Source organism: Notechis scutatus, chromosome 12 (assembly GCF_049901735.1).
Source record: "Notechis scutatus isolate UNSWTSFEM ecotype Mainland chromosome 12, rNotScu1.2, whole genome shotgun sequence".
Classification (NCBI taxonomy): Eukaryota; Metazoa; Chordata; class Lepidosauria; order Squamata; family Elapidae; genus Notechis; species Notechis scutatus.
The window spans coordinates 12,960,190-12,973,929 of NC_142020.1; the positions used below are offsets into that span (position 1 = coordinate 12,960,190).

Genomic DNA, 13,740 nt, shown 5'->3' on the forward strand with positions numbered 1-13,740 from the left:
TAGTTACAAGGAAGCCAATTCAAGTTACGGGCATTTTACTTTTATTTAGATTGTTCAGTAAGAGTTGTTATTGAATGCTAAGGTGCCAATTGATGGAAGCCTACTCTGTTTATAGATTGATTAAATTCTTATCCTACCTTAATGACTTCATCTTAAGAAAAAGATAAAAGAATATCAAATACCACCCTGAAGCGCTTGCCAAATAAAAACCTAAATATTGCAAAGCGCCTCATGAGGTTGGGGTAACCGTTGGTTTTTGTTTCCTTGGTTTTACGCAGGAAGGCTTTGGAGATCCATCCACAACCTGTTTGTAAAGGCACGTAATCTGGTGCTCTGGTTTAAAAAGCCCCCTCACCTTAACGAACCAAACTGAAGTTTTCCAGCCATGTTTCGTCAGCGCGAGGATGTCCTCCAAAGAAAATCCAGTGAAAAAGTGATCCACCCAGGCGAGGCCTCTGATTGGAGAATCCCCAGGCAGATGGGATCCTTAGGTCCAAAGGCAATGATCACTGGTGGTACGGGATATAGTGGATTCCACCTGAGCCGTGTTCTCCTCCAGGAAGGGATTGGTGTGGTTCTGCTTGATAGACGTGAACCTAAATGGGAGCTCCCCAAGGGAGCGGTCTTCTTCCAGGTAAGATCAGTTTGACTGTTAGTGTCGGTCCTGCTGCAGTCTGATCCCTTAGGAAAGAAAGCCCCTCGACTCCACGGAAGTGAAGTGATCGCTTCTTTTACCAAAAAATGGTGGTTGCAGTAAAGTCAGGCTAGAGCTGAATTTCCCACGTGAAATAGGTACAAAATGCTTCCACTCACCCCATGATCTCTCCATCTTCCGCCAAGGAAGATTTACCTAGGTATTTTGAGAAGGCTGAGATGTTGGGAGTATTCCACATTCTTTCTCAGGGTGCCAGGCCTTGGCTGCTGGCACAAATTGGTCCTGAGCGTCGCTGTTCTTAGTCAAGCTGCCATCCCATCGTATACTCATACAGGGTTATTGCCCATTTGTTTCCAACCCCCCTTGTTCCTCCTTTCCCCAGCCTTTGATGGCAGAATGCCAGCAAGACGCCAAGTCTTGCTATATGTTAAAGGTAAAGGTTCCCCTCGCATATACGTGCTAGTCGTTTCCGGCTATAGGGGGCGGTGCTCATCTCTGTTTCAAAGCTGAAGAGCCAGTGCTCTCTGAAGACGTCTCCGTGGTCATATGGCCGGCATGACTAAATGCCGAAGGCGCACTGAACGCTGTTACCTTCCCACCAAAGGGGTCCCTTATTTTTCTACTTGCATTTTTTACATGCTTTCGAACTGCAGAAGCTGGGACAAGTAACCAGAGCTCACTCCGTTACGCGGTGCTGGGGATTAGAATCACTGAACTGCTGAGTTTTCTGATCGACAAGCTCAGCATCTTAGCTACTGAGCCACCACACACACACATATACAGAGAGAGACAGAGACAGAGAGAGAGAGAGAGAGAGAGAGAGAGAGAGAGAGGGAGGGAGGGAGGGAGGAGGGAGAAAATTAGTTAGGCAGAGAGTTGTTGGAATGTATTAACCCTTGCCACACCAACTGCAGAGGTTTCTCCACAAAATATATTGCATGATTTAATATTTTGGCCTGGATGGTTGAGTCTTCGTTTACATATTGCAATTCACTTTGAAAGAAACCTCTGCAGTTGGTGTGGCAAGAGTTAGTATCTTTCCAACAATTCTCTGTCTAATTTTTTTTTTATTTTGACCGATGAAGTTACTTGGATGAATAACGAAACATCTCAGATTAACCAACTTTGTTAATTGCCATGAATTAGCCTTTTAAGATGGTCATAAATGCCTTTTTTCAGCACTGTCATAACTTTGAATATTCATGGAACAAATGGCCATAAGCCAAGGACTACCTGTACCCTCATTATTAATGCAATACTTCTTGCTTGTAAAAAAAATCTTGCAACACTATCGGGCTTAGCCAGAAAATGGTGATAAAATCAACAAGAACATTGCAGGGAGGTTCCTTGATGTTTCTTGTTTTCATGTGAACTTCTTTCTTTCCCACACAAACATATTCCCAGGCCGATGTGTGTGATTATGAGAAAGTCTTCCAAGCTAGTGAGGGAATCGACACCATTTATCATCTGGCCAGCTTTGGCATGTCTGGAGGCGAGCAAGTAAGTGGATAAGACAGACTTATTTGTTACTTACAAGTAAGTATAGATAATCTTGCAGGATCCATTCTGGGCCAGTCACTGGAACCAGAGGTTTTGTCTTCTGAGCTTTCACATTCAGATTAATGGAAGGGACCTTGTAGGTCATCGAGTCCAGAGGTCACCAACCTTTTGGACCTCAAGGACCACCAAACTCATAATTTTAAATCCCGCGGAGCAGAGACCCTGGGAAAATCCCCAAAAAAGTCTGCAGGAAAATTCCCCACTCTGTTTTCCTACCAATTGATCATTCATTATTTGAGATCGCAGGATACCGTCTCCAGCTCTGTTCTCAGAGAGAGAGAGAGAGAGACTTTTGGCTTCATGCAAGGAAAGCAGCAGAAGCAGCAGAAGTCTTTCTTTCTCTCCCCCAAACTCTGCCAGAAACGAGTCTTTGTGAGACTTGTCGTGCCGGCACAGCCTCTTGGAGCAGGAGGCCTTGCAGGGTCCCCAAGACTCATTTCTGGCGGAGTTTGGGGGAGAGAAAGAAAGACTTTTGCTGCTTTCCTTGCCTGCAGCCAAAAGCAGAAAAGAAAGAAGCAGAAAGAAGCAGCCTGGTGGCCAGGTGAAGTGCATGGGGCGAGTGGGGCAAGTCCCCCCACTCTACCCTTTCCCCCATCCCCTCACTACCTTATGTTGTTTGCAATGCAAGCGATGCAAGCCTTGTGTTCCCATGGTCCATGTGGGCGGAGCAGCCTTGTGTTCCCGTGCAGCCTGGATTAATTGCTTTGGGGGTGACATTTCTCTGCGGACCACCCAAAAATTTTTGCGGACCACCAGTGGTCCCCGGCCCACTGGTTGGCAACCACTGGTCTAGTCCAACCCCCCACCCAAGCAGCAGACCCTTTCAGACTCATGCTGGAGCCCTTCTTCAGGGAACTTCTCTCTAGCAGAGTGTGTGTTGTTCTGTGTGTGGTATTTACAATGCCTGGTGTATATGGTGTTTTAAATGTTGATTGGGTTGTGTTGATGGCTAGGTTTTAAGTCATTAGCTGTCATGTGCTTGTGCTGCCCAGTCCTCGCCTTCTAATTACTTGATAGATTGGTAGTAAATCAGAACTCCTGTTGACTGACGAGGTGCCTGTTTCCCAGACTTCAATCATTTCCCCGCTGTTTTTGTCCCTGCTCGTCCAACAATCTTAGTAGCTGCAAAATTGATTGTGACCTAAATAAAACCTCATAATTCTTCTGATTTTTTTTTCTTCTGTCCTATTGCTTCTAAGCTCAAAAAGATAAAAGAGATTGACTCCATCAACGTGGGAGGAACAAAGGTTATCATTGATGGTATGCCTCAGTTCATTTTTCTCATTTATGCCGATACAACGGAAGCATTCTCATTTCTGGAAAACTCAGTAGCCTACTACAAGACTACATTCTGCAGGGAAAAAACATAGTGGATGTTAATCCTGGTTTGTTGTTCTGTACTTGGCTTTATTTCTTATATTTTTAAAAGTATTTGTGGCTTACCTTTCCTCCAAGAACTCATGAGAGGCCAATAACATAATATGGATATATTAGACTGGTGTATCTCAACCACAGCAACTTTAAGATGCATGAAAACTTCAATTCCCAGAATTCCCCAGCCAGTAGGGGGAATCTTAATGTATGGTGGCTGGGGAATTCTGGGGGTTGAAGCCCACCCATCTTAAGGCATGTGGCTGGGGAATTCTGGGAGCTGAAGTCCACAAATCTTCAAATCGCTAAAGTTCAAAAACACTGGTGTAATGCATTGTTTCTCCGCAGTTTGCAAATCAAGAAACATTTCCAAATTGATCTATGGCAGTTCAATGACTGTTATATTTGGAGGGGATCCAATTGAAGATGGAGATGAAACATTGCCGTATTATCCACTTGAAAAGGTATATTTGGGTGAGAACAAAGGTGGCATTCAGCAGGTTCCAACCAGTTCTGGAGAACCAGTAGTGGAAATTTTGAGTAGTTCGGAAAACCGGCAAACACCACCTCTGACTGGACATTGGACAGTCTCCTTCCCCTGCCATGCCCACCAAGCCACGCCCACAGAAACCGGTAGTAAAAAAATTTGAATCCCACTACTGGGTGAGAAACATATTGAATTTAGAGGACTTTGCATGTTAACCACAATTTATCTGATTTCACCTTTAGACATTGACATCTCTCAAACTAAACAATAGAGAAATGTTTTGCCTTTGCTTCCCCACCCACCGGAGATAGGTAGATTTCCTGGTCTAGTTTCACAGCCGTAGGATTTGCAATGCTTTGATTTCCCTAATTCAGCCAACTCTTATTCATCCTCGAAGCAGAATTCAATTGTCCTACAACGTTCACCCTTCTGCGAATTTTGCAATGCAATTCTCGAATTTCACGAATTAGACATCAGTTGGGGGATTCCATTGTCTTTATTTCTATTTGTATTTTATATTAAGATTTTAAAAACCTTTAATCGTAATCATCATATCATCATAATCTAAATATAGACATAGACATAAATATAAATAAAGGTGTTGTCTCTCTTGTAGCAACCTGACAATTATTCTAAATCCAAAACAATTGCAGAGCAGATGATTCTAGCTGCCAATGGAGCCCCACTTCAGGGTAGGTTTGAAGCAGTTTTCCTTCCTTCCTTCCTTCCTTCCTTCCTTCCTTCCTTCCTTCCTTCCTTCCTTCCTTCCTTCCTTCCTTCCTTCCTTCCTTCCTTCCTTCCTTCCTTTTCCAGGCTGACGGGACCTTGAAAAACATTTAAGGAAAAACATTATGAAAAAAAACCCCCACATTTTATTTATGTATTTATTTGGAAGATTTATATGGCCACCCACTCACTTTCAGTGACTTTGGGCAACTTACAAAAACATTATGAAAAGGGGACTCTGTCTGGCTGATAGTTCTCCCCAAACCAGAACAGAAAAGGACTGTACAGTTAGTCCTTGATTTAAAACTACAATTGAACTGATATTTTTGTTGCTAGTGGGACATTTGCTAAGTGGGTTTTGCAACCTGTCTCGCTTAGCTACAGATCTTTTGGAGCTTGGTTGTGGTCATAAGTTGAGTAATACCTATACGGGAAGAGAATTTGCAATACTTTCCTTCCCTCTTGTGAGATATCTACTGTACTTGGTTTATACAGGATGTCCTTGTTTAGCGACCACAATTAGGACCAGCCACTTGGTCGTTAAGTGAAGTGGCCACTAAGAGAGTCAGTGCAACGCGATGATCTGATTTCAGCTTCCCTTTTGCTCGACATAGCTAGGAAGCTTGCAAATGCAACGATGGGTCACCAGTGAATTTTCATGGCTGTCATAACTACACACGGTTGCTAAACAAGGCAATGGCTAAACAAAGATGACCTGTACGATAATTCAAGTGGGATGGGGGAAAAGCCATGAAACCGAAGCTGTGTTTTGTGCTTGCTCAATGACTCTGTCAACTCATAAAATATTCCTCTGGTTTTTTAAGAGTTACCAGCAGAAAGGGAAGGGGAGAAGTAGTGCATTCCTTAAATGCTTTCATAGATAATTTCTAGGCGACTGAAGTTTGTGGCGCACAAAATTACAACTGGAGAGCATGACTGATGACTCTTGGCTATGGATGTGTCCCATTGGAGAATATGAATGATGATACACCCAGGGTGGGTGGGGGGAAAACCAGGGTCAAGGGTGACAATGACTGATGTGTCTCAGAGTCGGCTGCACCCAGGCAGTGCCGGCATGTTCACTCCTCCTTCTTTAAGCTCTGAAAAATCTGGCTAGAGGCTCATGATTTAAATGGGGGGGATACTGGAGCCTTGACAAGCTCTTTTTTCCCCAGGGTTTTCCCCAGCAGAAATTCCACGGAATGATTTCATTTTATTTTGTAGACGGGGAGACGCTGCGAACGTGTGCCCTTCGCCCGCCAGGAATCTACGGTCCAGGAGACAACAAACACATTTCCCGTTTCATTGTAAGTGTTGCTTTTCTGAACTTTGAACGCGGTTTAAATTCAGACGCTTGGCAACTGACTCCTATTTATGACGGTCACAGTATCCCGGGTGTCTCTTCCTCCTCCTCCTCCCATGCCTCCCCCTCCTCCCCCCACTCCTCCTCCTCCTCCTCTTTCTTTCTTAATTGCATTTCATCCCACACTAAAATATTGGATGAATTTTTCCGGTTTCTTTTCCATAGAAAATTATCCAGGACTATTTACTGTACGTCACCTTGGATACCACGGGCACATGGACAAACTGGGTTCATATTTATAATTTAACTCAAGCCTACCTCCTTGCCCGAAGAGCTCTAACAGCAGAGAGAAATTTCATTGCCGTACGTAGTCCATTTCAGATTTCATGTTGGGTCCATTTTGACCAAATTGGCAATGGCACCTGCCCTGGGGAACTTTTTATGTTTTCCTGTTCTCTTATTCCTTCTGTTTATTTTTCTCCAGAGTGGTCAAGCCTATTTTATAAATGATGGAGAAAAGATCAATTTTTTCAAATGGATATCAGTTCTGGTAAGACCTTTTTCTTGCTTCAGGAAATCTTTGGAGAATAGGCCAGATCTTCAGGTTTATTCTATAGCAGGGGTCTCCAACTTGGCAACCTTAAGACTTGTGGACTTCAACTCCCAGAATTCCCCAGCCAGCCATGCTTTCTTGCCATTTCACCATTTAACAGGTTTACTCTGTGCCTCTTGTGCTATTAAGAGGCAGGTGGTTATTGATGCAACCAACTTTCCAGTGGAAGGGAGTATCACTGAGCTGTAGTCTCCGTGGTATTCTCTGAGCTTGGTTGATTGTTCACAGGTGTTGAAACTATTTATTTATTTTATTTATTTATTTATTTGATTTGCCAATTGTTTACAAGAAAATAAGTATAAGTGTATACATAGTTATGAATACATGAAATGGGTACATATAAGAAAAATAAAAGAATAAGAGAAACAATAGGACAGGGACGGTAGGCACGTTGGTGCGCTTATGCACGCCCCCTACAGACCTCTTAGGAAAGGGGTGAGGTCAATAGTAGACAGTCTAAGGTTAAAGTTTTTGGGGTTTGGGGAAGAAACTACAGAGTCGGGTAGAGTATTCCAGACATTGACCACTCTATTGCTGAAGTCGTATTTCCTGCAATTAAGTTTGGTGCGGTTTACTTTGAGTTTGTATCTATTGTGTGCTCTTGTGTTGTTATGGTTGAAGCTGAAGTATTCACTGACAGGTAGGACATTGCAATGTATGATTTTATATACCATGCTTAAGTCAGACCGAAGACGGCGTAATTCAAGGTTTTCTAGTTCTAGAATTTCAAGTCTGGTGGCATAAGGTATTCTACAACGAGTAGAGGAGTGGAGAACTCTTCTTGTGAAATATTTCTGGACTTTCTCAATTGTGCTAATATCAGATACGTAATGTGGGTTCCAGACTGATGAACTGTATTCGAGTATTGGTCTAGCAAATGTTTTGTATGCTCTGGTTAGTAGTGTGATATTACCAGAGAAGAAGCTACGTAGGATTAGGTTAACAACTCTTAATGCCTTTTTGGCTATGTAGTTGCAATCTAGTTGAAACTAGATTGAAGCTGTGGCTGAATTTGCCCATCTGCTTTAAAATTAAGCAATCTGAGATGGCAGCATCTTAGACCGAGCTAATTCCAGAAACATTAGGGAATTCCAGGAAGTTTGGCATTCAGACAAATCAGCCATCGACGGACACTTAGAGGGAAACCATGTATACACACTGTTCAGAAGAGACAATTAAAAAATGTAGAAGGAAACAAGAAACAGAACATATCCTCTCCAGCTGTCAGATAAGCAGGGATTAACACCAGGGAAACCATCAAGCAGAAAACAATACCCTAATCAAGGAATTACCAAGGAAAAACCTACACAACCCACCAGTACTGGCAAGACAAGCTACTGTAAGTAAATAGTGGACAAACCCCACGCTCACTCTAAGATGCATAATATCTGCAAGCAAGCACCCAAGCTCAGAGGACACTAAAGATTTCAAAACTAACATTGCTGACTTGAGAATCTCTAGCTCCCAATCGACACTGTAGGAAGAGAGCTAAGTTAGCCTGCAGTGGCAGAAAATTAGGGGTCCAGGCCCAGGGGTGGGATTCAACTGGTGTAACAACTGGTTCGGTGAGTGTGCACCCATTTGAAAACCACCCGTTTTTGGCTCATAAACGCAGTGGGGCCAACTAATCACCGGAACTACCAGTTCATCTGAACCGTTTCGAACCGGCTGAATCCCACCCACCTAGGCCCCCTATACACCTAATGAAGGGAGCTCACAGAAGCTTCTACCTTTTAGGAAAGTTTGTTATTTGGAAAAGTGGCTACGCGATTCTTCTGAAGTAAGGAGGTGAATCTCATTTCGTATTCACCTTTAATTCGTCATGGCGTGGAAAACACCTTTTCTTTTTTTGAGACATATTTCTTTTCTGTCCCTTACAGTATGAAAAGCTGGGTCATCCGAAGCCAAGACTGGTTCTGCCTGGGTATTGTTTGAAAGTCACAGGTAATTAGAATATTTCATTTTGAAGCTTTAGCCTCCTTCGACCTATCATGTCTAGGAAATCTCCAGGGACATTGAGATTCTTTGATTCATAAATCAATGAATCCAGGCAGCTCTCGACGTACAAACGCAACTGAGCCCAAAATTTCTGTTGCTAGGAAGGACAGTTTCTTGCCACTGTTGTTAAGTGAGTCACTTGCAGTTGTTATGTTAGTAACCCAGTTGTTAAGTGAATCTGGCTTCCCCTTTGACTTTGCTCATCAAAAGGTCGCAAAAGGGGATCACGTGACTCCTGGACACTGCAACAATCGTCGTAAATATGAATCAGTTACCAAGGGGCCAAATTTTGATCATGTGACCACAAGGATGCCGAATGGTCGTCAGTGTGAAAAATGGTCATACGTCACTTTTTTTCAGTGCCGTTGTGACTTTGGTCACTAAATAAACTGTTGTTAAGTCAAGGATCACCTGTAGCCTATACACCTGTACAACTTACAAGAGTTCATTTAGTGGCCGTTCAAAGTTACAACACTTGAAAAAAGGGACTTTTCCCACACTTACAACCTTTGTAGCATTTCCCTCTCCTCTTGTGATCAATGTTCAGATGTTTGGCAACTGATTCATACTTACAACGGTTGCAGCATCCCAGGGGTCACATAATGCCCTTTCGGGACCTTCTGACACTTGGGGAACCAAGATTCACTTAACAACTGGGTTACTAACTTAGTACTTACTAACTCATTGGGGCAGGGCGGCGGGGGCAGGAGGTGATTTTATTATGATTTTATTGTTATATTTAATTGATTTTTTAAAAATCAGTTTTATGGTTTGAAACATTTTTTCTAATATTCTGTAAGCCTCCTTGAGTCACCATGGGCAGACTGATCTATTCAAAGATCAACGCCTTTATTGTCGTTGAACATCATAGCCTCTACTGGTGCAGTCCAGAGGTGGGTATTCAGCCGCTTCTGACCAGTTCTGGAGAACTGGTAGTAGAAATTTTGAGTAGTTCAGAGAACCGGCAAATCCCACCTCTGACTGGAGATTTTAGAGTATCCTTCCCCTGCCACGCCCACCAAGCCACACCCACAGAACCAGTAGTTAAAAAAATTAGAACCCCTCCACTGGTGCAGTACATACAAGAATACAATACAACATGAGTAATCCTTATATAACCATGTTATTAACCTTATATAACCTTATATAACCGTGTTGCTTGTATTTTTACAATTTATATTGTTTTATTTGTTTCCTAGTATGTTTTGATTGTGTCGTAGTAACCTATGTATGATTTGATTGCTTATAGTAACCTATGACTATCACTAAGCGTTGTATCTTATGATTCTTGATGAATGTATTTTATTTTTTCTCATGTACACTGAGAGCATTTGCACCAAAGACAAATTCCTTGTGTGTCCAATCACACTTGGCCAATAAAGAATTCTATTCTATTCTATTCTATTCTATTCTATTCTATTCTATTCTATTCTATTCTACTCTACTCTACTCTACTCTCTCACTCCACTCCACTCCACTCCACTCCACTCCACTTTATCCATTCCACTCCACTCCACTCCACTCCATTCTACAAGTATTTAGGGAAAAAATAGTCATATTATTCCATATGTACATCATATTCTGTGCAACATGTATATTAATCTGGTGTATGATCTTATGTCATGGTATACACACATTACACACTAACTGGCACCAGTGAAGATCATCATATTAAATCTGTTTGTGGTGCTATATTGTGTTTAGGAGCCTGACAGCCCATGGCTAGAAGATGTTTTTAAACCTGTTTGTCCAGCTGGTTATACTTCTGTGTCTTCGGCCTGATGGTAAAATGAAAAGAGACACTGGCCAGGATGTGAATTGTCATACTGGGTTCATTTCCACATGTTCTTAAATCTGGATTGATTCACAGATCCCTTGTATTTTTCTCCCCCTTAAGTGTTGAATCTTCTTTCTCCTACAGTTACCTTGTTGGAATACCTCTACTGGCTTCTTCACCCCATATTTAATTTCATACCATTCCTGACCAAAAGAGAGGTAAACAAACAACGTGCAACTTTTCTGCTTATGCTTTGTTGTTGTTGCTGTTGTTGCTAGTTGCGAAGTTGTGTCCAACCCATCGTGACCCCATGGACAATGTTCCTCCAGGCCTTCCTGTCCTCTACCATCTTCTTGAGTCCATTGAAGCTCATGCCGACTGCTTCCATGACTCCATCCAGCCCCCTCCTTCTCTGCTGTCCCCTTCTTTTGCCCTCCATCGTTCCCAGCATTGGGCTCTTCTCCAGGGAGTCCTTCCTTCTCATGAGGTGGCCAAAGTATTTGAGTTTCATCTTCAGGATCTGGCCTTCTAAAGAGCAGCCAGGGTTGATCTCTAAGGACCGACCAGTTGGATGGCCTTGCAGTCCAAGGGACTTCTCCTCCAGCACCAGAGTTCAAAGGCCTCCATTAGCAACCATAAAGAAGTAACTGGGATGTGAGCAGACATCACTAACTCCTTTCTTTCTTCCAACTGGGGTACTTAACACAAGGGTGCAAACCTGTCTTTGAGAGGAAGCTTCCGAGTTTGGGATAATGGCTGTTCAAAGGAGAGGATGCCACAGGGAGTCTTTGACAAACAACAGTGAGGGAGTCTGCTTATTACAGCTGTATGTAATGGAGGTTGTAAAATGGGTCAGTCACGTGACTGTGACTGCAGTGGGGACTCTCAACTGCCACAGCTTTGAATCCAGGTTGTAAGTCCTCTTTTGGGGGGGTTGGTTGTAAGTTGAGGACTAATTCTATTCTGTTCTGTTCTATTTTATTCTATTCTTTCTAACTCTAGTCTAGTCTAATTCTAATTCTAATATTATTCTACTCTACTCTAATTATTATTCTATTCTTTCTAATTTTAATTCTAGTCTTGTCTAATTCTAGTATAATTCTAATATTATTCTACTCTACTTTAATTCTTACTCTATTCTATTCTTTTTAATTCTAATTCTAGTCTTGTCTAATTCTAGTATAATTCTAATATTATTCAATTCTACTCTACTTTAATTCTTACTCATTCTATTCTAATTCTTTTTAATTCTAGTCTATTCTAGATTCTAATTCTAGTCTAATTCTTACTTTATCTATTCTATTCTTTTAATTCTTTTTAATTCTATAGACTAATTCTACTCTACTCTCTACTCTAATTCTTATTCTATTCTACTCTACTCTATTAAGTCTAAGTCTAGCCTAGCCTACTCTATTCTAGTGTTAATTTTATTCTACTTTACTCTAATTCTTATTCTATTTTATCCTATCCTATTCTATTCTAAGTCTAGTCTAGTCTATTCTCCTTCTGGAAAACAAGAGGTCCTATCAACCAACTTTAATGGACTGATGGCATGGTAATCCAGAATAATAGGAAGAAACTCTGGTTCAAGACAGCCCCAGTTTAAACCCTACAATACTGTCTGCATCTCACTGCAACTCATGAAGTCTGAAGCTTTTAATGAAATTAATTAGTTTGAAAAAAGGGCCTTCCTGATTTGGAGCTTTCCTCTTACAACAGCTTTCCTCTTACAAGGTTGAAACCTTTGCAACACCTTTGTTGTTGCTCAGAATAGGAACCACAGGACGGTTTTGTGACACCACAAAACTTTTACAAATACAGTCCTAATCCCAAGCCCTAGGCTGTTCTACGTGTACCAACTGCAAACTAGCATCCAACATAAATATTTTCTTCATTCACCTTGGCAGAAGATTAGCCTTTCTTTTTTCTAAGGAATTACGCCATCTCGACAAATCTTGCCTGAAGCTTCTAGTTGCCTAGCCAGCTGACTGCACAAGCAGTCCATCCATTTAGTGACTGTTTGAACTTACAACGGCACTAAAAAAAGACCATTTTTCACACTTACAAGCATGGCGGCATCCTCATTCTAGTATAACTAATATTATTCTACTTACTTTAATTCTTACTCTATTCTCATTCTTTTTAATTCTAATTCTAGTCTTGTCTAATTCTAGTATAATTCTAATATTATTCAATTCTACTCTACTTTAATTCTTACTCTATTCTATTCTTTTTAATTCTAGTCTAGACTAATTCTAGTCTAATTCTTATATTACTCTATTCTACTCTACTCTACTCTACTTCTTATTCTATTCTACTCTACTCTATTAAGTCTAAGTCTAGCCTAGCCTACTCTATTCTAATTTTAATTTTATTCTACTTTACTCTAATTCTTATTCAATTTTATTCTATCCTATTCTATTCTAAATTTAGTCTAGTTTATTTTCCTTCTGGAAAACAAGAGGTCCCATCAACCAACTTTAATGGACTGATGGCATGGTAATCCAGAATAATAGGAAGAAACTCTGGTTCAAGACAGCCCCAGTTTAAACCCTACATTACTGTCTGCATCTCACTGCAACTCATGAAGTCTGAAGCTTTTAATGAAATTAATTAGTTTGAAAAAAGGGCCTTCCTGATTTGGAGCTTTCCTCTTAAAACAGCTTTCCTCTTACAAGGTTGAAACCTTTGCAACACCTTTGTTGTTGCTCAGAATAGGAACCACAGGACGGTTTTGTGACACCACAAAACTTTTACAAATACAGTCCTAATCCCAAGCCCTAGGCTGTTCTACGTGTACCAACTGCAAACTAGCATCCAAGATAAGTATTTTCTTCATTCACCGTGGCAGAAGATTAGCCTTTCTTTTTTCTAAGGAATTACGCCATCTCGACAAATCTTGCCTGAAGCTTCTAGTTGCCTAGCCAGCTGACTGCACAAGTAGTCCATCCATTTAGTGACTGTTTGAACTTACAACGGCACTAAAAAAAAGGCCATTTTTCACACTTACAAGCATGGCAGCATCCCCATCAACCACGAATTGAACCAACCACGTTGATGTCATTGTGTGTTTCCTTCCTTAGGTGGGACACATCCTTTTTACCAACACTTTTCGGATAGACAAAGCAAGGAAGCAGCTGGGCTTTCATCCCAAGAAATATTCCTTGGCTGAAGTGGTGGACGATTATCTCCGAAGAAAATCTATACACGAAGACAAAGGAAGTCCCTCCCCCTAATATTCAGGCTTGGC

General features: G+C 41.5%; 1 protein-coding gene across 1 annotated transcript; it reads left to right on the plus strand.

The window, feature by feature from the left end:
- The first annotated feature begins 385 nt into the window (after positions 1 to 385).
- On the plus strand, positions 386 to 13,740 carry LOC113426877 (putative short-chain dehydrogenase/reductase family 42E member 2). Its single transcript, XM_087942344.1, has 11 exons — positions 386 to 634; positions 2,060 to 2,155; positions 3,415 to 3,475; positions 3,935 to 4,050; positions 4,690 to 4,765; positions 6,024 to 6,106; positions 6,328 to 6,465; positions 6,587 to 6,652; positions 8,596 to 8,659; positions 10,635 to 10,708; positions 13,574 to 13,740. The coding sequence occupies exons 1-11, from the start codon at positions 386 to 388 to the stop codon at positions 13,724 to 13,726; spliced, it is 1,176 nt and encodes a 391-aa protein (XP_087798470.1). The 3' UTR covers positions 13,727 to 13,740.

Bases quoted from the DNA above. Each gene is read 5' to 3' on its own strand.
- LOC113426877 (XM_087942344.1), top strand. From the start codon at position 386: ATGTTTCGTCAGCGCGAGGATGTCCTCCAAAGAAAATCCAGTGAAAAA. The intron at 3,476-3,934 runs GTATGCCTCAGT...GTTTCTCCGCAG, and splicing joins AACAAAGGTTATCATTGATG to TTTGCAAATCAAGAAACATT. The intron at 6,107-6,327 runs GTAAGTGTTGCT...TCTTTTCCATAG, and splicing joins AACACATTTCCCGTTTCATT to AAAATTATCCAGGACTATTT.